General features: G+C 37.8%; 1 protein-coding gene across 1 annotated transcript in view; it reads left to right on the forward strand.

Annotated features, from left to right (window-relative positions):
• The window catches only part of ARFIP1 (ARF interacting protein 1), an 83,006-nt gene that overhangs the window by 30,045 nt on the left and 31,016 nt on the right, over positions 1–21,945 (forward strand). Inside the window, 5 exon segments of the mRNA XM_080671897.1 lie at positions 9,325–9,433; positions 11,624–11,719; positions 13,471–13,583; positions 15,212–15,289; positions 15,291–15,434. Of these exon segments, the coding sequence (XP_080528023.1) occupies positions 9,325–9,433; positions 11,624–11,719; positions 13,471–13,583; positions 15,212–15,289; positions 15,291–15,434 (540 nt within the window).

Here is a 21,945-nt window from a genome sequence, read left to right on the forward strand (position 1 = left end):
CACCCCAAGTAATTAATCTCTAATTCTGCTTATCTCTTGTAGTGTTGTGCACCTTCTTAAGGATGTGTATTTTAAAGCAAATTTGCTGAACATTTTGTGTTCTGTATGTGCTGGTCTTGCACTAAATTTAGTTCAAAAGCAGATTACCTGCTAAATTATAAGTTCTAAACTTACATTTTTAATCTCATTCTTGTCTTACCTCAGTTAAAATATGCAAAATGGAGGCAAATTATTTTGGTTTGAAATGAGCACCCTTCATAGTTTTATGGAAGATGTTATTACAAATGTTATTTTGTATCTTTTGAAAAGGATTTAAAGTATACATGAAACTTTATTGCCAAAAGCATTTTATTTTATTTTAGCTTAATTATTTTTAAATACTGCAGCATTATCCTCATAACTTGAATAGGAAGTTAACTTCAGGTTTATTCCACTTTATTGTACAATTATTAAGCACAGCTTTGCAAAGTCTTAAACTTTGAGTTGAATGTCAGTGACATAAAAATGCAAATAAGGGATTTTATGTTGTTGGTTATGAATGGGCTCATTGTCTCTCAAATGTACTCTGGAAACTATAGGAGTGAATACAGTAGCAGATACTTAAAATGTTACTAAGCTAGGCACAGCCTTATAACTGAGATACTTATTTTAGAAAATGTGAAGGTTAATATAAAGACACATTTTAAGTTCTTAGAACTATGAGGTTAAATTATATTACTTAGAGAATATATATTTTATAAAAAAAAACAGTCAACAAGCTTATAAAATACTATAATGTCACAAATCATCTATTCCTCTCACATAATATTATTTTGTGTTTCACTTAGCTGCCAGACTACTGTCAAAATGATAAGTGTATTCAGAATGTGAATGGACCCATTTGTTCCTCTTTTGGTTAGAATCCTTCTATTAGTAATAGTTTAGGCACAGGGAGGCCTAAGTGCTTTTCAGATTTTACATCTGTTTTACATAAAGAACATGCGTTTTTTTTCTGGAAGCACTTTTGTTTGTTGAATAAAGGACCCCTGGGAGACTGTTGGGTGAGATGTAATATCTTCAGACAACTAGAAGTTGTTTCTTCTGGAGGCCATGTATGAGAAAATGGAAGGTGTCCCTGTAACTTCTTGAAAACGCAGGTGATCAGGGATAGCCATTGTATTTACTGTTCAACCAATTACTAATTCCCCTCTTTCCAACTACTGTTACTATTATATCTCCTTTTTGGAAGTTTATACATTTTTGTGATAGGACAGATAATTCAAATAAATATTGTTCTCTCAGGTAAGTTCCAAGAATACAGTAAACACAACTTTTTGGACCTTTGTGCCATTTGTATGTTTCAGTTCTTAACTCAAAATGGATCAAAGATTTAAATGGTAAGTGCTAAAACTATAAAACTCTTAGAAGAAAAACATAGATGTGAATCTTAATGACCTTGTATTAGGCACTTTAGTTTCTTACACGTGGTACCAAAAGCACAAGCAACAACAACAAAATAGATAAATTGGACTCTATCAATTTGTAAAACTGTCGGGATTCTAAGAACACCATGAAGAAGAAAGCGAAAGGCAGCCCACAGAAATAATGTTTACAAATCATCCTATCTAATAAAAGAGTAATATGCAAATTGACTGTCACTCTAACACATAAGATGGCTGCCCCCATGTGGTCAAAGATGATTGCCCCCATGTGGACACGAGATGGCTGCCCCAAGATGGCCAGCAGAGGAGGGCAGTTGGGAGGGACCAGGCCTGCAAGGGAGGGCAGTTGGGGTGATCAAGCCTGCAGGGAAGGGCAGTTGGGGGGGACCCAGGCCTGCAGGGGAGAGCAGTTTCGGGGGGAACCAGACCAGCAGGGGAGAGCAGTTAGGGGCGATGAGGCTGGCAGGGGAGGGCAGTTGGGTGGGACCAAGCCTGCAGGGGAGGGCAGTTGGGAGCTACCAGGCCAGCAGGGGAGGGCAATTAGGGGTAATTGGGCTGGCAGGGGAGCAGTTAGGCATCAATCAGGCTGGCAGGCAGAAGCGGTTAGGGGCAATCAGGAAGGCAGGCAGGTGAGCAGTTGGGAGCCAGCAGTCCTCGATTGTGAGAAGGATGTCCCAGATTGGAGAGGGTGCAGGCTGGACTGAAGGACACTCCCCCCATGCACAAATTTTGTGCACTGGGCCTCTGGTATATATGAGAAAGGATTTGTGTCTTACAGCAACTCAATAGTAAAATGATAAATGACCCAACTACAACTAGGGCCAAAGATTTGAATAGATATCTCTCCAAAGAAAATATACAAATGGCCAATAAGCACATAAAAAGATGCTCAACATCATTAGTCATCAGGGAAATGCAAATCAACACTACATTGAGATGCTACTTCATAGGATGGCTATAATGAAAAAGATAATAACAAGTGTTGGTGAGGATGTGGGGAAATTAGAATGCTCATACATTGCTTTGGGGAATGTAAAATGGTGCAGCCATTTTGGAAGATAGTTCCTCAAAAGATTAAACATAGAATTGCCATATAACTCAGCCAAAAACATGTACACTAATGTGGATAGCAACATTATTTGTAATAGGCAAAAAGTGGAAACAGTCCAAATGATGATCCATCAGTTAATGAACAGTTAAACAAAATGTGCTATACCAGTGGTTGGCAAACTGCGGCTCGCGAGCCACATGCGGCTCTTTGGCTCCTTGAGTGTGGCTCTTCCACAAAATACCACGGCCTGGGCGAGTCTATTTTTTTTTTTAAATATATTTTATTGATTTGTTACAGAGAGGAAGGAAGGGGGACAGAGAGTTAGAAACATCGATGGGAGAGAAACATCAATCAGCTGCCTCTTGCACACCTCCTACTGGGGATGTGCCCGCAACCAAGGTACATGCCCTTGACTGGAATCGAACCTGGGACCCTTCAGTCCACAGGCCGACGCTCTATCCACTGAGCCAAACCTGTTAGAGCAAAATATGTTTTTATTGATTTTTAGAGAGAGAGGAAGGGAGAGGGATAGAGAGATAGAAACATTAATGAGAGAGGAACATCATCAATCAGCTGCCTCCTGCATGGCCCCTACTGGGGATCGATCCTGCAGCCGAGGTACATGCCCTTGACCAGAATCGAACCTGGGACCCTTCTGTCCGCAGGCCAAAGCTCTATCCACTGAGCCAAACTGATGAGGGCCGGGCGAGTCTATTTTGAAGAAGTGGTGTTAGAAGAAGTTTAAGTTTAAAAAATTTGGCTCTCAAAAGAAATTTCAATCATTGTACTGTTGATATTTGGCTCTGTTGACTAATGAGTTTGCCGACCACTGTGCTATACCATACAATGGAATATTATTCAACCATAAAAAGAAATTAACTGCTGCCCAGTTGGTGTGGCTCAGTGGTTGAGTACAGACCTATGAACAAGGAGGTCACAGTTCAGTTCCCAGTCGGGCACATGCCCGGGTGGAGGGCTCGATCCTCAGTGGAGGATGTGCAGGAGGCAGTCAATCAATGATTATCTCCCATCATTGATGTTTCTCTCTCCCCTTCTCCCTTCCTCTCTGAAAAAAATAATCAATGAAATAATTTTTTTTTTTTTAAAAAAGAAATTAACTGCTGATGTACAGGGTGGGGCAAATGTAAGGTTTACAGTTCATATGGAAAATAATACAATAATTAATAAGTAATAAAACAAGAATAAACACTGTCTTTCACATATTCACAACTGTAGACCTACTTTTGCCCCACCCTGTATGCTGCAATATGAATGAACCTTGAACTGAATATGCTAGAAGACAGATATTGTATGATTTCATTTATATGACTGTCCAGAATAAGCAAACCCATAGAAACAGGAGATTAGTGGCTCTCAGGGGCTGAGGAAAGGTAAGAATGAAAAGTAGCTTCTACTGGGTGCAGAGTTTCTTTTTGGAGTGATGAAAATGTTCTAAAACTAGTGGTGATGGCTGTACAATTCTAAATAAATTTTATGGCATGAGAATTATATTTCGATGATGTGAATTCAGAGTACAGTGAATACCTAGTTGTCTACCATTCAATTAAGAAATAGAACATCATTGTTACCTTTTAAGTCATTGTTCTTTCTCCACATAGCCACATGGCTCACTCTCTCACTTCTTTATCCAGCATTCTGCCCCCATTTTAGCTCCTCAGAGAGACCTTCCCAGAGTGCCCCACTTAAAGTAGTACCCTCTGCCTATCACTCTGTGTCTATCATCCTGCCTTTAAAAACACACACACACACACACACACACACACACACACACACACCCTTATTGAGTCCTTACTGCTTATTTCCAGAACTTTTTATTACTTAATGTATTTGTTTACTATCAATCTCCTCCCTGTAATGTCCAAAGCAGTGGCTGTCCTGAAGGTGGTGCTCATCAAATGTTGGTTCCGTTTGTAAATAAATCCTTGTGTTTCAGAGCTCAGGCAGTACTTCCTTCTTTTCTAGTTAGTTCTCATGGACTTAGTCCCTATTCTGAAGTCCTCTGATACTTACTGTCTTTACTTTGGTACTAAGTTCAACTTTTACATTAATGTTTGTATATCTTGTCTCTCCAGGCAGGCAAGAACTATATCTTTATTTTTTCCCCCCAGAAAGTCTAACATATAGTAAGAGTAAGCAAATACTCATTAAATTAAATGTGAAAATAAACCTATTGCTATGGCAGCTTCTTAATCTAGAGATGTTGACTCATAAATCCTTTAGTTCACTCAACAAATTCATTTATTTATTCAACGAATATTTATTGAACATCTACTAAGTCCTGGGCACTATTGAAGGTGCTAAATATATAGCATAAACAAAATAGGCAATCTCCCTGCTCTCATGAAGTTTACAGTATAGTGAGGGGAGAAAAAATAAATATGCACATAATATATTTCTTAGTGAAAACTGCTATGAGAAAAATAAAACAAAATAGGGAGTTCCCGTGTGTAAGTTGTGGGAGTTGCTATTTTATACATTGTTGGAGGGAAGCATCTCTGGCTAAAGAAGCAAGCACTATGGATTTCTGGTAGAAGAGCATTCCGGAAGAAAAATACTACAGTACAAAGGTCCTGAAATAGAGGTAGGTTTATTGTTTTTGAAGAGACAGTGTGGCTGCAAGCCTGAGAGGTAGTAGATGACTTCAAATCATGTAATCCCTTAAGAACATTTAATGGGAAAAAGGAGGAACCAAGATGGCGGCATAGGTAAACACCTAAACTGCTGCCTCGCACACAATTTCAAAACTACAACTAAAAGACAAAACGTCTATCAACCAGAACCACGGGAAAGCTGGCTGAGTGGAAGTTCTACAGCTAGAAGGAAAGAGAAAAGAGCATTGAGACGTGCACAAGCGCTGAAAAGCTGAGGTACAGAGGCGCGAATTGGGCTGGCGGCGGGCGACTGGGTGCACTGCTTTTTTCAACCCGAAGGGAGACAAGCTTCCGATTACTCTGAACTCCAGTTTCTGGGGAGACGCTGGGGACCCAAACTCCTACAGGGAGAAGCTGGACTGTCTGCCATCGGGTCGAAAAGTGAGGGTGGCTTTCTTGTAGAGGTTGCACGCAGCAATCATTGTTTACTGCGCTGGGGCGCGGGACGCGGGGATGCAGAGACGGCTGATTGGCAGCCATCACTGTTTGCCACGCCCTAGCCTAGTGACTCCCTGAGACCCCACCCTACACAATCTACAAACCCACCCAAGCTCCACGCAGCAGCTTTTGCATATAAATGGTCTGCCCTATCGCAGCTTAACCTAACAAACTGCAGCTCTGGTCAGACAGCTCCAAAACCTCCAAACCCCAAGCAAAGAGGAGAAAACTGTAGTTCTCACTGTAGCTCCTGCTGGGTGGCCTCAGACAGTAGCTGACCTGCACCCCATTGGAGATCCAGAAGCCAGTGTATCTAGTGGTCAGTGTGAGACGACACCAGATTTCAACTACTCACATCCATAAGTGACACATTCAAGAGGCAGACTCAGTGAGCACCAAAGCCCCACTGAAGCAAGTCCTGCCCCATAAGCGTGTCTCGAGCACAGCAGTTCTTCCATTGTAGACACAGCGGGTCTTCACAGCCAATTGGCCTGGAGGTCAATTCCTCCCAGTGTACCAACAGTAATCAAGGCTTAACTACACCAAGACTTTGCACTCAGCCCACAAAGGGGTGCACCAAGAGTGTCCACCTCAGGTGATAGGCTGAACCACTGGTCACCTACCACAGAAAACCACTCCATCAACACAGGGAAGCAGCAAAATGCAGAGACAAAGAAACATGTCACGAATGAAAGAAATGGAGGAAAGCAAACCACTGGACATAGAGTTCAAAACCACATTTATAAGGTTACTCAAGAATCTTCTAAAAACTGCCGAGAAACTTGATGAGACCTCCGAGGAGCTTAGTGAGACTTTCAAAGACCTTAATGAGAATGCCAAGAAAATGGAAAAGGACCAGTCAGAAATTAAGCATACAGTGTCTGAAATAAAGAGTATATGAAATTCAACTGTAGATCAAAGGACCCCAAGAATCAAACCAAAGATCTGAAATATGAGGAAACAAAAAACATCCAACCAGAAAAACAAAAAGAAAAAAGAATCCAAAAATATGAAGATAGTGTAAGGAGCCTCTGAGACAACTTTAAGTGTACCAACATCCGAATTATTGGGATGCCAGAAGAAGAGAGAGAGCAAAATATTGAAAATCTATTAGAAGAAATAATGACAGAAAACTTTCCCTACCTGGTGAAAGAAATAGACTTACAAGTCCAGGAAGCACACAGAACCCCAAACAAGAGGAATCCAAAGAGGACCACACCAAGACACATCATAATTAAAATGCCAAGGGCAAAAGACAAAGAGAGAATCTTGAAAGCAGCAAGAGAAAAACAGTTAGTTACCTACAAGGGAGCACCCATACAGCTGTCAGCTGATTTCTCGGCAGAAACTATGCAGGCCAGAAGGGAGTGGCAAGAAATATTCAAAGTGATGAACAGCAAGAATCTACAACCAAGATTACTCTACCCAGCAAAGCTATCATTCAGAATTGAAGGGCAGATAAAGAGCTTCACAGACAAGAAAAAGCTAAAGGAGTTCATCACCACCAAATCAGGATTATATGAAATGCTGAAGGGTATTATTTAAGAAGAGGAAGAAGAAGAAAAAGGCAAAGATAAAAATTATGAACAACAAAATGACAACAAATACCTACCAACAAGTGAATCTAAAAATCAAGTGAATAAAAAATCTGATGAACAGAATGGACTGGTGAATATAATAGAATCAGGGACATAAAAAGGGAGTGGACTGACAATTCTCAGGGGGAAGGGGGTGTGAGGAGTTCGGGAAGAGATTGGACAAAAATCTTACACCTATGGATGAAGACAGTGGCGGGGGGGGGGGGGTAAGGGCATGGGGTGGGGTGGGGAATCAGGTGGAGGGGAGCTATGGGGGGGAAAAAGGAACACCTGTAATAATCTGAACAATAAAGATTTATTTAAAAATAAATAATTTAAAAAAAAGAACATTTAATGGTCTGGGTTTTAAGTCAAGTGAGATTGGGGGCTGTTAGAGAGATTTTATAGGGGATACCTTTGGTTGATAGGTGGAGTTAGAGCCATGTGTCATGGACAAAAGCAGGCAGACCAGTTGGGAGGCTCTTGGAATAATCCAGGTTAAATATTATACTAGCTTATATTAGGGTGGAAGCAGTGGAGGTGGAGAGAGTTGGTTTGATCCTGGATATATTTTGAGAGTAGATCTAATAGCATCTGATGATTGTCTGGATGTGGGTATGAGATAAAAAGGAGAGTCAAAGATAAGTCCTAAGATTTTTGGCTAAGCTTTTGGTAAAAGAGATGCCATAAACTAAAAGGAGTGAAAACTATAGGTGATGTTATTTTGTTTTGTTCTCTTTTTTTTGGGGGGGGGGGGGGGGTTGGGGGGCGGTTAGTGTATAATCAGTCAGTTTGGTACATAAAAGTTTGAGATGCCTATTTGAAATCCAGGTGGAAATGACAGGTATGATATATTGAAAGGTTAGATATATTGGAGTTAAAGAGAGAGGCTCAGTAAGACACATAAATTTGTAGTTGTCAATGTATAGATGATTTTCAAAGCCAGAAAAATCAATATGATCACCAAAGAAATTAATATAGGAGAAAAAGTCCTCAGACTGAACCCTCGGGCACTCCAGGATTTGGAGGTTGGGAAGATGAGGAGCAATAACTGAAGGAGACAATAGGACATATCAGAGGAAGATCAAGAGTGCCTTGAATTTGGGGAATGCAAGTGTAACAAGGAGAGAACATCACCTGTGTCAGATGCTGTTTGATAAATCACCTGAGACGAGAATTGATCTCATTAGTTATTTAGGGCCCACCATACCAATCAAGTAATTGCCCAGGCAAAATTAATAAGCTTCTCAAGAAAAACCCTCTCAACACTTGTTAGTTATGAGAGACTGTATCTATTAAGTTTTGAATTTGCAAATTAGAAAACTCAAAATGTTATGCGTTTTCAAAGTATAACTGTACGTTGTATATAGTGGGGTAGAATATTAGGAAAGAATTCTAAAGACATATTTACCTTTTTAGTGCATCACTAACTTGTCATTATTGTGGAAAACCAATAAGACCTATTAATAGAATCTGATTATGAAAATTAGAAAATTCCTCATATCCTAGCCAAAGGAGAGGACTTTTAATTAGAAAATCTATGCCTCTTGGCTTTCTCTCTCTCACTTTTTTTTTCTTTCTTTTCTTTTTTTTTTTTTTTTTTTTTTTTTGCTATAAGGCTGATGTTGAATATTTTAAGTCCCAACTATAGGCTAATTTGCTTAATGTAAATTTAATGAGCAAGAAATTTTCTTTTTTTCACACTGTTCAAAGTCAGAGAAGCCCTGTGTACTGAGGTAACCTTGAAAATTAATATTGCAAGTGGATGATTTGTTTATACTGATCATTAGCCAGACTCATTATGATTATATTACACATCAGTCAATTTTTTAATATTAGATAGGCCTTTTTAGTCATCTTAATTCTGTTCTCTAATATGATTTTCCTGATGTATCAATAAATTAGAAAATTCAAAATTGAATTTTAATACCTTCCTGCTACTTAGTTCTAGAATAATGAAAGTAATTTGTACCTCTTAATAGCAAATCTTGCTGAGTTTGCTGCTGTTATACATCATTATAGAATGCTGTGACAGCATAAGGGAATACTACATAGTAGAGAGAAAAATAGTTTAATATGTGATTAAAAGAACACAGTTATTCTAAACTGTTAATGTGGTGTGAGATTTTCACAAAGATTTTCTTTTTTATTCAAAAATTGCTAAGGATTTGAAGCATTCATTACCAGCTGGACTTGGTCTCTCAGAAACCCAGATTACATCTCATGGCTTTGACAGTACCAAAGAGGGGGTTACTGAAGCAGGAGCATATCAAGGTAAGAGCCCATGTATTTTTAAAGATGGCTGGGGTGGAGGATGGGAGGTCATCAAATGCTACCTTTATTAAAAAGCATAAGAATTGAGCCCTTTAATTCAATGATAAAACACCAATTATAAGCATATTCCTTTTTCTCTTCAATTTAATGATTTACGAATTGTTTTAGTAGTAGTCTTGATATAAATAGATCACTGTGCATGATTTCACTGATTATTAATTAGGAATTGTTTTATTTTATTTTTCCATCACCATTTATCCCCTTTGTGCTCTCTTAGGAAATGGTTTTAAATTACTGAAATAAAAACTCAAAAATTATATCAAAATGCAGATTTAAATGATTTTAGCTTATAAGCACAAAATACATAGCTATTAGTGAATATTGATTTGTATAAATACATATTTCCTATATCAAAGCAATTAGGAAAATAAAACCTTTATTTTTTCCAACTATACATGTTGTATAGGACATCTCCAACACCACCATAAGATTTAGTAATTTGCTAAGAGGACTCAAGGGATTCCTTGAGTTAGGATTATTTCAGCAAAAAAAAACACCAAGCACAGTTAGCAAAGGTAAAGGATGCCTGCGGTGAAGTCTGAGGGAACTCGGCGTTAGCTTGAGAGGGTCTTCTCCCATTGCAGTCATATGGGCCGTACTTAATTTCCCCAGCAGAGTTGTGACACACGTGTTACTAAACAGGGAAGCTCATTAGAGATTCAGTGCCCGGGATTTTTACTGGAGATTGCTCCATAGGACCCTCTGCCTAGCATGTACCAACATTCGTGACTCCCAGAAGGAAAGCTGGTATCTAGCATAGATATATTGTGTAAACAGTTTAGGCACAGTGAGCCTGTCTTACCATTCTGGGAATGGTTGGAATCTTAACCAAATTTAAGTTCCCAGACACCATTCAAAGGCCAATCTTATGAGCTAGTCTTTTTAAGAATAAGGAATTAGACTTGCTGTGTTAATTCTTCTGCACATCACATATATATGTCTATTTTTAATATAAAGGACAAAGTTGCATCCTTTGTATTGCTCTTGCCCATACCACCTTTTATTTTTATTTATTTATTTATTTTTAAATATATTTTATTGATTTTTTTTATAGAGAGGAAGGGAGAGGGATAAGAGTTAGAAACATTGACGAGAGAGAATCATCGATCGGCTGCCTCCTGCACACCTCCTATTGGGAATGTGTCCGCAACCAAGGTACATGCCCTTGACTAGAATCGAACCTGGGACCTTTCAGTCCACAGGAGGACACTTTATCCACTGAGCCAAACCGGTTAGGGCCAAGACAACCTTTTTAAAGTGTTTTTTCATTTTCTCATGAGTGAAAGAAAATAAAACCATGTAAATATTTGGGTTTAAAAAATGGGTTTTCTTGCCCTGGTCATTGTGACTCAGTTGGTCGGGTGTTTTCCTGTGCACTGAAAAGGTTGCTGATTTGATTTCAGGTCAGGGTACATACCCGGGTTGCAGGTTCCATCCTCCGTTGGGGCACGTATGGAAGGCAACCAGTTGATGTTTCTCTCTCACATCGATGTCTGTCTATCTGTCTGTCTGTCTCTACCCGCCACCCCCCCCCCCAAGTATTTCCTTGGGTGAGGATTAAATAAATAAATAAAATATTTAATTAAGCTTTAAATCATTCAATTATGGGACTTTAATTCCATTCTAGTAATTTATTTTAAAAAAGCAGAGTCCAGGTAAAGTTCTGTTTAGACATGCTCTTACCAAGTTTCTTCTTATAGTTATGTGTCTTGTTTGGTCTTAAGAGTTCGATGAAAAATATATTCAGGAACTCAGCCTGCTCACATCCATTTATTATTTAGTTCATTCCTGCAAGAAAGCAAATATATTAATTCCAGGTGTGTTTTTTGAAAAATATGTTTTTTTTTACTTTAGAGAGAGGAAGGGAGGATAGCAAAACTGCCTCCTGCATGCCCCTACTGGGGATCAAGACTGCAACCTGGGCATGTGCCCTGACCGGGAATCAAACCGTGACCTCCTGGTTCATGGGTCGATGCTCAACCACTGAGCTACACCAGCCAGGCTGTTAATTCCAGTTTTTGATACTAGTTTTTGAATATTTTAAAGGCAATGTCAGTAAATCTATATTAAAAATGTGCACTATGTGGAGGAGGAAAAGGATTTTCACAGTTAAATGTCTATCCTTTTCAGGTTCCTCAGCACCACCATTGCCATCTGTTATGTCTCCTAGCAGGGTTGCAGCTAGTCAACTGGCTCAACAAGGAAGTGATTTAATTGTTCCTGCAGGTATTCACTGCACTCATTGGATAAAGCACTTCTTGCTACTGCTGAAGCTAATCTAATTCACTCAATTTCATAATCACTTGCTTAATACTCTTAGGTGTGTGTTATTCTGACTTTTTTGGTGGCTGCTGCTTTTTCTTTTTCTTCCTTAGCAATAAGGGAGATGATCATTCTAGCCATACATATCTTTCTGGCTTTTAAAAGTTATTAACTATATCTCATAGCTGAAATTTAATTCACTTTAAGATTTAAAAACATTGTAAATTTTAATTCCTTTTAAATCATCCTTTCTTTGTTCTGGGAAATGTAGGTTCACTTACTTGATCCTAAACTCTCAACTTTGCAGCTCTGCTCTCTGTTTTTCAAGTTAAACAAGAAAGGTGTCTTCAACAGTTGGGTTGTTCATTGGAATGGGTCATGTGTCTTCCTATTTTCAACCTCAGCTTACAGCTAGTTTGCAGTTTTGCCCAATGAAAAATACTTGGGAAAAAAACTATTTCTTTGCACTGAATTTGTTCTCCACTTTAATATTTCTGGACTATAAAAATAGGAAAAAAATTGAACACCATATTTCTTTTTATATGACATGTTAACATTTTGTATTTTGTTTCTATGAGAATTTTGTAAACTCTTAAATGTTTTATTTTATATACATCATTTTAAAAAATATGTATTTCTTTATTGGTTTCAGAGAGGAAGGAAGAGGGAGAGAGAGATAGAAACATCAATGATGAGAGAGAATCATCGATCGGCTGCTTCCTGCACACCTCCCACTGGGGATCGAGCCCGCAACCCAGGCATATGCCCTTGGCCAGAATCGAACCCAGGACCCTTCATTCCACAGGCTGACGCTCTATCCACTGAGCCAGGCTGGATAGAGCTATATACATCATTTTTTATTTTAAATTATGCTAAAGCTGTGGTAAAAGCTGGTCTGGCTATAGGAGTGAGAAAAGAAATTTTTGCTGACTAATTTTCTTAAACCATTTGTTATAACTTTTTATCTTATTTCATTATTCTAAAATTATTATAAAGTTTTTATCCCAAGTCATTAGTATCATAAATGTTTCATAAATATTTTCTTTTTTGAAAAATATTTTACAATTAAGAATTAGATAGTTGTTGTGTTGTTTTTTATGTCAGGGCATCAGACTGCCTTTAGTAATTATGTTGTTTTTTTAATGGAGGAGGGGGTGTCTCTTAAGAAAAAGAGGTACAATGTAGGTCTTGTTTTAATCCAGCCTTTCATACTGGTGGTAAGATATTTTTAATGATTGTTTGAAATTTGAATTGTATTTTTAAATCCTCCATAATTATAGTAACGTTCTATTGTTGTTTGGTCTACATTGTACAGTGAAAGGAGATCACAGTGTGAGGGTATGTGGCCTTTCAGATTTTTATTGACACAGGTCATTAGGTTATAAGATTAATTGTGGAAATTTTATTTTTCTTCAAGTAAAAAGCACTTGTTTAGAAAAGAAGGCTGATTGCAGCTTTTTTTTTTTTTTTTTTTTTTTTTTTTTAAAGAAGATGACAAGCACATGGCATTTGTGTTTAATAGAAATATTTTTTAAGTGTTAGGAAATTATCTTCAATGATTCCAGGAAGTTGTAGACCTTCAGTTTGTGGGAACCTTATCATTTTTTTAAATGCATAAGTAGGTTAATTTGAACAGCGTCAGTGTTTTTGTTATTTTTTCCCTACTTGTCATTACCTGGTTTGTGTTTTTATCTTTTGTGTTTATGATCATGCAGGTGGCCAGAGAACACAGACAAAAAGTGGACCAGTTATTTTAGCAGATGAAATTAAAAATCCCGCAATGGAAAAGTTAGAACTTGTTAGAAAATGGAGTCTAAACACCTACAAGGTTTGTAATTTTTTAATGTTTTCACCCTAACTAGCTCTAGGAATTTATATTTGTGTTACTCAAATTATTTTGCAATTGTATGAACACATAAGAGAGCATAATGCTATCTAAAAATGAAATTACAATTGGAAAATTAAGTATTTTGTTTTATTATTGACCTTTATATAAATCTAGTTTAAAAAGCCAATAGGAAAAGGGTAAAAGAAAAACTATTAAGATGCTTATTAATTGATAGATAGAAATATATTACCTTGGAATATATTTAGTTGTAGAACTGCTGTAGATATGTTTGTCCCCACTTCCCTCTTTTTGATATTTTATAGTAGCGATTTTCAAATCTTTTTCATCTCATGACACACAAAAACTAATTGCTAAAATTCTGTGGCACACCAAAAAGTTTATTTTTTGCTGATCTGACAAAAAGATATATAATTTTTATTAATTCCCACCAGATGGCTATTGTTATATTGGCTGTTGTCATTTTTTTTTTATTTGAAAAACTAAGGGAAAAGAGGTCAGTGCCCCTGATTAAATAAATAGTCAAGCATTGCATGTTTTAAACATTCTTGCAGTGTGTGCTGCAGCACACAGGAGAGTCTAGACTACCTATTAAACTGTTAATAGTAGTTCTCTAATATTTAGTGGGATTAAAAGGAGAAAGAAGACATTCACATTTTATTTCCTTCATTATTTTAATTTTACAACAAATATTAATTCTAACCAAAACTTTGAAAGAGATGATAAAAGAGCATATTTGCTATTTAAAAAATTGTAATACTGTACTTATTTACTACTTATTAGAACTTCTTTCTTCACTTTAAATGATGAGAAGTATATTAATACCCTGTAGGTTATTCATAAAATGTATTATTGAGTAGTGAAATTGCTTTTAATTTTTTATTTCTATCAAAAAATACTAGAAAATTTCTAGTATGCTCTGAAATTAGGTATTTTTAAAAAGTATAAATTTTTTTTTATCATTATTTCTGAGGGCAGTATGGAATAATATAATTTAACTCTATTTGAGCAAAAGTAAAAGAATTCAGAAATCTCTAATCTCCTTTCTTCTCCTCCCTCACCCCTCTCTCTCTTTCCTCCTATTCCCCTCAGTTCCAACCTCTGTTCTCTTTTTTTCCCTTTCTTCCCTTCATTCCTCCTACTTACACACATACACATAGTGATTTAAGGGGAAGATAAAAGGAGGAAAGTCATATGAAACAATAGGAGAGTGTAATTTGGTATTATTATTCCTTAGTAATTAATAGTCCAATACTGTTCCTAAATCAATGCTAAGTTTCTCAGTTGTTTTAAATAAGCTACCAAGTGCATTAAGCTTAAAATACGATTTTGTGAGAGAGCTTATCTGGTAATATATAAATTAGCTAGATAAGTCTTAAAACTTCCTCTGATTAGTAGTAGTTATTAGACATGTCTGGTAAAATTTACTTTCTGAGTCCTAATGAACTTGTAAAAGGTCACTGACAGTTTTTAGTTTGTTAGTCTGCCTTTTATGAAGCCAAAAATGATATACGCCATATGCTCTAGCATTTTAATTTGGATTGCTGCATTATTTTTTTTCTTTTGTTCCTTTTTTTCTTCCTAAACAAAATGCATCTTTTCACTTTTAGTGCACTCGACAAATTATCTCTGAAAAACTAGGCCGTGGGTCAAGAACTGTGGACCTTGAACTTGAAGCTCAGATTGAATATATTAAGAGATAACAAGAAAAAGTATGAAAATATTCTAAGACTTGCTCAGACATTGTCAACCCAGCTTTTCCAGATGGTACATACACAAAGGCAACTTGGAGATGCATTTGCTGACCTGAGTTTGAAGTCACTAGAACTCCATGTAAGATTATTTTAAATAACTATGGGGCAGGAGGAGGCGAGTGGCAATAGGAATATTCTAATAGGTAGTTTGTTACATTTCTGATTTGCTGAAGTCTTAAATTGCAATCTTGAGGGTTTTTAAAAGATATCCTATATAATAAAACCCTAATATGCAAATCAACCGAATAGTGGAACAACCGGTTGCTATGATGCACACTGACCACCAGGGGGCAGATGCTCAATGCGTTGAGCGTCTGCCCCCTGAGAGAGAGGCGACTGGTGGTGGTGGTGGCGACCCGGGGACCGGGTCGGCCAGTGGGCGGTGCCAGGCCACCAGCCAAGGCGGGTGCCAGCGGGGGGCCCCCTGATTGCCCCGCCCACCAATTACCCCACAGAGGGAGGCGACTGCTGGCAAGGGGCGGGGCTGGCAAGTGGGTAGCACCAGGCTGCCAGCCAAGGCAGGTGCCAGCGGGGGCCCCCCAATTGCCCTGCCTGCCAGTCACCCTGCAGAGGGAGGTGACTGTAGGCGGCAGGGGACAGAGCTGGCCAGTGGGTGGCGCCAGGCCAACAGCCAAGGTGGGTGCCAGTGGAGGCCCCCCCCCCATCACTCCACCTGCCCGTCACCCCACAGGTGGCCCTGATCGCCAGCCAGACCTAGGGACCCTACCCTATATATTGGGAACAGTCTCTTAGGTTTAAACATTAAAACCTTGCAAGGCTACTCTAACACTGAAAAAACAGGATGATACAGCAACGACATGCATGGACTCTGGCTTCCACATTTTGTGGTCAGCCCTGATTCTGACACTTATAACTGTGTGACAAAGCCAATTACTTAACTTCTCTCTGCTTCAGTTTTTCTACCCATAAGATGGGGAAAATAGTACTACTGCCTCAGAAGGGTCATATTCTGTACTACTTTTTATAATCAGGGCAAAAAAATGTAGCTGCCCATACAACAGCAAGATGCCTTTCACCTGTATGAAAAGTATGGTCACTGGTGCATGCAACGTCCCATATTGTGAGAGGGATGTCCAACTGCTGGTTTAGGCCCAACATCCCCCGAGGGGTCCTGGATTGCGAAAGGACGCAGGCCAGGCTGAGGGGACCCTCCCCCCCCCACCCCCGTTCATGAATTTTGTGCACCAGGCCTCTAGTCTAATATAATTTTTAAGAAGGCCAGACTGACTTGTGTCAACATAGTGAACCAGTTGTACTCCAGAGATGTCAGCTGGAGGCTTCAGGGGAAGGGAACTTGATTGGAGGGAAGGAAATGGAATACTCAGCCTGTCTGAACCTGGAAAGAGTCATAGCTATGTAGAGCTGGGTGTGGATAAAACGTAAATCTGGGTATCTATTGAAAATTCACTCTTACCTAGTCTCCTATTGTCTTGAACAAATAGTAACTTGCTTGACTGGATTTGCGATATACTTTTACTGAATCATTAGTATAAATTGTGAGTCTTAGAATGAAATTATTTTCCTGCATACATTTCTATTCAGCAAAACATTTCCAACAATTTCTTACGATACCTTAAGTGACTCCTTTTATGTCTTTTTTTTTCTCACCTAAAGGTACAGAAATCCCTTGCATACAGACTTCTAACTTGAAGAGTTAGATAATATAGAGTATTAAATCATTTCATAATATCTAGAAACTTGGACAAAGAAAGCTGACTAGAGATGGCAACATACATTATAATAGTGAAAAATACTGCTTTTCAATTCTGAGTCAGACAAAAAGAAGTAATTAATATTTAGAAAGTAGGATAATCATAACAGCTCCAGTTTTGAATATCCACAATTGTAATAGACTGAATGCATTCTAATCATTATATCATGTAATTTAATGAACAACACTGCAAGAAATGTTATCCCCATTTTATAGATGAGGAAACTGAAGCCAAAAGAGGTTAGGTGATTTTTATAATATCATGAATCAAATAAAAGGTAGAACTGGAATTTATATCCTGGTCTATCTATGTTTCTCCATGATGCTATTTAAAGTGGAATCTTTAGAGGGTCTGTGATGCAGAGAAAAAGCCCCACAGTATAGAAAGAGGTAGCCAGGGTATAGAACCTGGGAAAGTGTTGCAGCAATGTTAACAGTAATGCTACACTCAATAAACCTATCTATTTATATATACAAAAGTCTATATATATAAAAGGCTAAGTGACCAACCGTCTGTCGGTCCGACCGGCCAGTACATATGATGCGCACTGGCAATCTAAAAATAAACATTGACTCACACATGTGCCATACATATAAAGCTCTCACTGGTGCCAATCGCACGCTTGTGTTTCGATCTGTTATTGTTGATCATGAATTTGGTTGTTTTTATTGACCTTCTGAAGCTGAAAGAAAGCAGTGGTGTCGACAGAATATGTCTGAAGACCAACTATTGGCACAACTATCCCCGTCTGACACTGGCCTCCCATTTATTTATTTATTTTATTTTTTAAATATATTTTATTGATTTTTTACAGAGAGGAGGGGAGAGGGATAGAGAGTTAGAAACATCGATGAGAGAGAAACATCGATCAGCTGTCTTGCACACTCCTTACTGGAGATGTCCACAACCAAGGTACATGCCCTTGACCGGAATCAAACTTGGGACCCTTCAGTCCGCAGGCCAACACTCTATCCATTGAGCCAAACCAGTTAGGGCATGGACTTTCATTTAATTTAATTCGAAGACAGTTTCCCGTGATGCCAGCATTTGGGATGACTATTAATAAATCACAAGGACAAACTCTAGACAGAGTAGGAATATTCCTACCTGAACCCGTTTTCAGACATGGTCAGTTATATGTTTCTTTCTCTCAAGTTCAAAGAGTGTGTGATGTTAAAGTTAAAGTTGTAAATACTTCATCACAAGGGAAATTAGTCAAGCACTCTGAAAGTGTTTTTACTCTTAATCTGGTATACAGGTAGATAGTAGAATAAGTTTAATCAATTTATCAGTCATGTTTTTGATGTTTTTATATCATGTCTTTGTTGTTCTATCATGTTATTGTTTATTAATTTATATATTATTTTCATATACATTTTACTAACTTTCTTTTATCTCTGACACTTCTATTGTAGAGAAAGGGCGAATAGTGATATTAAAATATTTCTTCTAATTAACTTCCTTTCAATGTACATGAATCCATGCACCGGGCCACTAGTTAATTATAATAGTTAACACAGATTGGGGACTTACTATATGCCAGATACAATTCTAAGCAACTTGGAGATACATTTGCTGACCTGGCTTATATATGAATTAACTCAACTAATGGTCAGTCTTAGCTAATAAATATTTTTATTATATTTCTTTGTATATGTGAATCCTTTCTTTGCAGAATTGAGAGGTAAATAATCCTCAGTATTCAAATCCATTGGACTCAGTTTTAATTTTTTAGTTTTCTGTTTGAGCATTTCTAACTCTTAGTAAGAACTGATATTTCATGACTTTTATTCTTTCTTCAAGGTCTCCCAGTGAGATAATTTACTTATTTTTTTAATAGAATAAAACTTTTATTTTGCAACTACCATATGGGTTCATAAGAAATCAATGACACAGTATGGGATCTTAATGATCTTATTTTTCTATATCTTAAAACATTTTGCTATTTCATCATCTTAGGAATTATTTCATCACTATTCATCAGTTATTTCCAACCATGTTAAAAATGACTAAGATAGCTTGGCTGGTGTGGCTCAGTGTTTGAGCCTCGGCCTATGAACCAGGAGGTCATGATTCAATTTCTGAAATGACTAAGATAATAAAACAAAAGAAAGACACCATTGCCTAGAATGATACAATAGTGAGAGAAATAATTGAAATAATTTTTTTGTTTGTGTTGCCAAAAAGAAATCTGGAGAAACCATTTTTGTGGTCTTTTTTTTTTTTTTTTTTTTTTTAATGTTCATGCAACACAATGGAGAACTTAGAATTTTCCATTTCCTGCCCATAATGGCAAAGAAAAGATAATACCAGAGGAAGATATTTCACAATTATTAGACCAGCCGTGGGCAAACTACGGCCCACGGGCCGGATCCAGCCCATTCGGCTATTCTATCCGCCCGAGGAGCCGAAAGAGCGGAGGGTTCTCTTGCTCTCCCCTCTACTCCTTCACCAGCAGCAGTGTTAACATGGCAACGTCGGGAAACACGGCCGCAGCTCCTTCTTCTGAGTGGGCGGATTTAGATCCGCCCATTCAGTAGAAGGAACAACCTCTCAATCTTCCAGAGGCTCCTTGTAATGCCCGCAGACGCGTCCCCCGACATCACCCTGGGACTGCGTAGACACGTTATCGTGGTGATGTAGGGAGACATGCCCCTGGAGAGCACAGTATCAGAACATTAGCTAAAAAGGAGACCAACAACACTGTTCCCACTGAAGTTGATGTTTTAAAGACCAAAAACCTTTCAACCCAGTCTACATTGCCATCTACATCTATGTCCTGGGCATAATTTGGAAGTTGCACTAAAGAAAATGTTTAATTTACTGTTTACACATTTTGTTCTTTTCTATTTGTTTTCGTTTTAAATTATTTTATTATATTTAAGTTTAATTTGAAAGGCTTTTGTACCTTTCCTTTGTTAGGCAATTTTATTTTGCCTTTGCCATCTTCAATATAAGGTATGTTATTGTGCTATGATTCCTCCATTTTTTGAAGTTTCAAATTATAATAATTAGTGTTTACATTCTTCTTGTTAAAATGTTTGAAATGAATAAAACTATTGAAATAAAAAAAAAGACCGTACCCTTTTATGTAATGATGTTTACTTTGAATTTATATTAGTTCACACAAACACTCCATCCATGCTTTTGTTCCGGCCCTCCGGTCCAGTTTAAGAACCCATTGTGGCCCTCAAGTCAAAAAGTTTGCCCACCCCTGAATTAGACAAATCAGAAGAGGATTACAAAGACTCAGCAGTATTGACTCTTAACAATAATGGCAAAATTGATAATATAAGTGAAATCTTAGTTTATGAGTCTTCTGATGATATCCCAGAAAATTCATCCTAAATTCAAGGGTCAGTGAGTAACAATGTATTATTAAGGACAAAAAGGAACTGTGGTATTGTATGAGTCAGGATTCTCCAGAGAAATAGAACCAGCTGGATGTGTGGATATATAGAAATTTAGTTTAGGAAACTGGTTCACACAATTATGAAGACTCAGTACATAAGGAATCTGCAGGGTAGGCTGGCAGGCTGGAGACCCAGGGAGAACTGCAGTTTGAGTTCAAAGGGCAGTCTGCTAGCAGAGTTCCTTCTTGCTCTGGGAGGTCAGTTTTGTTTTATTAAGGGCTTCAGCTGATTGGATGGGACCCATTTACATTATGGAGGACAGTCTACTTTGCTTACAGCCCATTAATTTAAATCTTAATCTTATCCAAAAGCACCTTCACAAAAACATCCAGAATAATGTTTGATCAAGTATCTGGATGCCATGGCCTCGCCAAGTTGACACATAAAATTAACCATTTAAGGTATTTTCATCTAGTTAGTCGTTCAGCAGGAGTGACTCCCATCATGCAACATTTTGGGTCAAAAATCTGGACCATCCTATTTTGCTTAAAAGATATGATATATCCTTCTTTTATGATGTTTGTGCACCAGAACGTGCTTGATATGATTTGTTAGAGAACAAATGCTGAAGGCAAGTGTGTATACTTAAGTGATTTGAAGGAAATAGAAAATTCATCGGCTTTTACATTCTAATTGATGTTTATAAATGTAAAAATAATGGTAAACTAGCCCTGGCCAGGTGGCGTGGTTAAAGCGTCGTTCCATACACCAAAAGGTTGCTAGTTCGATTCCTGGTTAAAGGCACATACCTAGGTCATGGGTTCAATCCACGGTCAGGGTGCATACAGGAGGCAACACCCATTGATGTTTCTTTCTCTCTGTCCCTTCCTTCCTTCCTCTATAAAAAAAAAAACCCAAAAAACAAACAAGAAAAAACAGTTAAAAACACATACCCTCTGGTGAGGATTAAAAAATGATAATGGTAAATTAGAACCTACTGGAGATGTATTTGAATCTGGAATCAATATTTACTGGATGGATATTTTTATATCAGGGTTTTCTAGAGAAATAGAACCAATAGGAGATAGGTATACAATACACACACACAAAGAGATTTATTTTAAGGAATTGCGGGGGTTGACAAGTCTGAAATCTGTAGGGTAGGCCAGCAGGCTGGAAACTAAAGCAGGGTTTCTATGTTACAGTCTTACAGCAGAATTCCTTCTCCTGGAAACCTCAGCCTTTTCTTCGTAAGGCCTTCAACTATTTGAATGAGGCCACCCACATTATGGAAGATAATCTCCTTAAAGTCAACTTTAAATCACCTCTCCAGTGTTTATCATTGTAAATGTTACTCCAATCAACAAAATCTGTATCTTCATAGCAACCTTTGGACTGGTGTTTGACCAAACAAATGGACACCATAGTCTACACAGATTGACACATAAAATTAACCATCACAACCCTTCATTTCAATTTAGCACTTATAGACATGTTCTTAAAC

The sequence above is a fragment of the Plecotus auritus genome (genome assembly GCF_963455305.1).
Source record: "Plecotus auritus genome assembly, chromosome: 6".
Classification (NCBI taxonomy): domain Eukaryota; kingdom Metazoa; phylum Chordata; class Mammalia; order Chiroptera; family Vespertilionidae; genus Plecotus; species Plecotus auritus.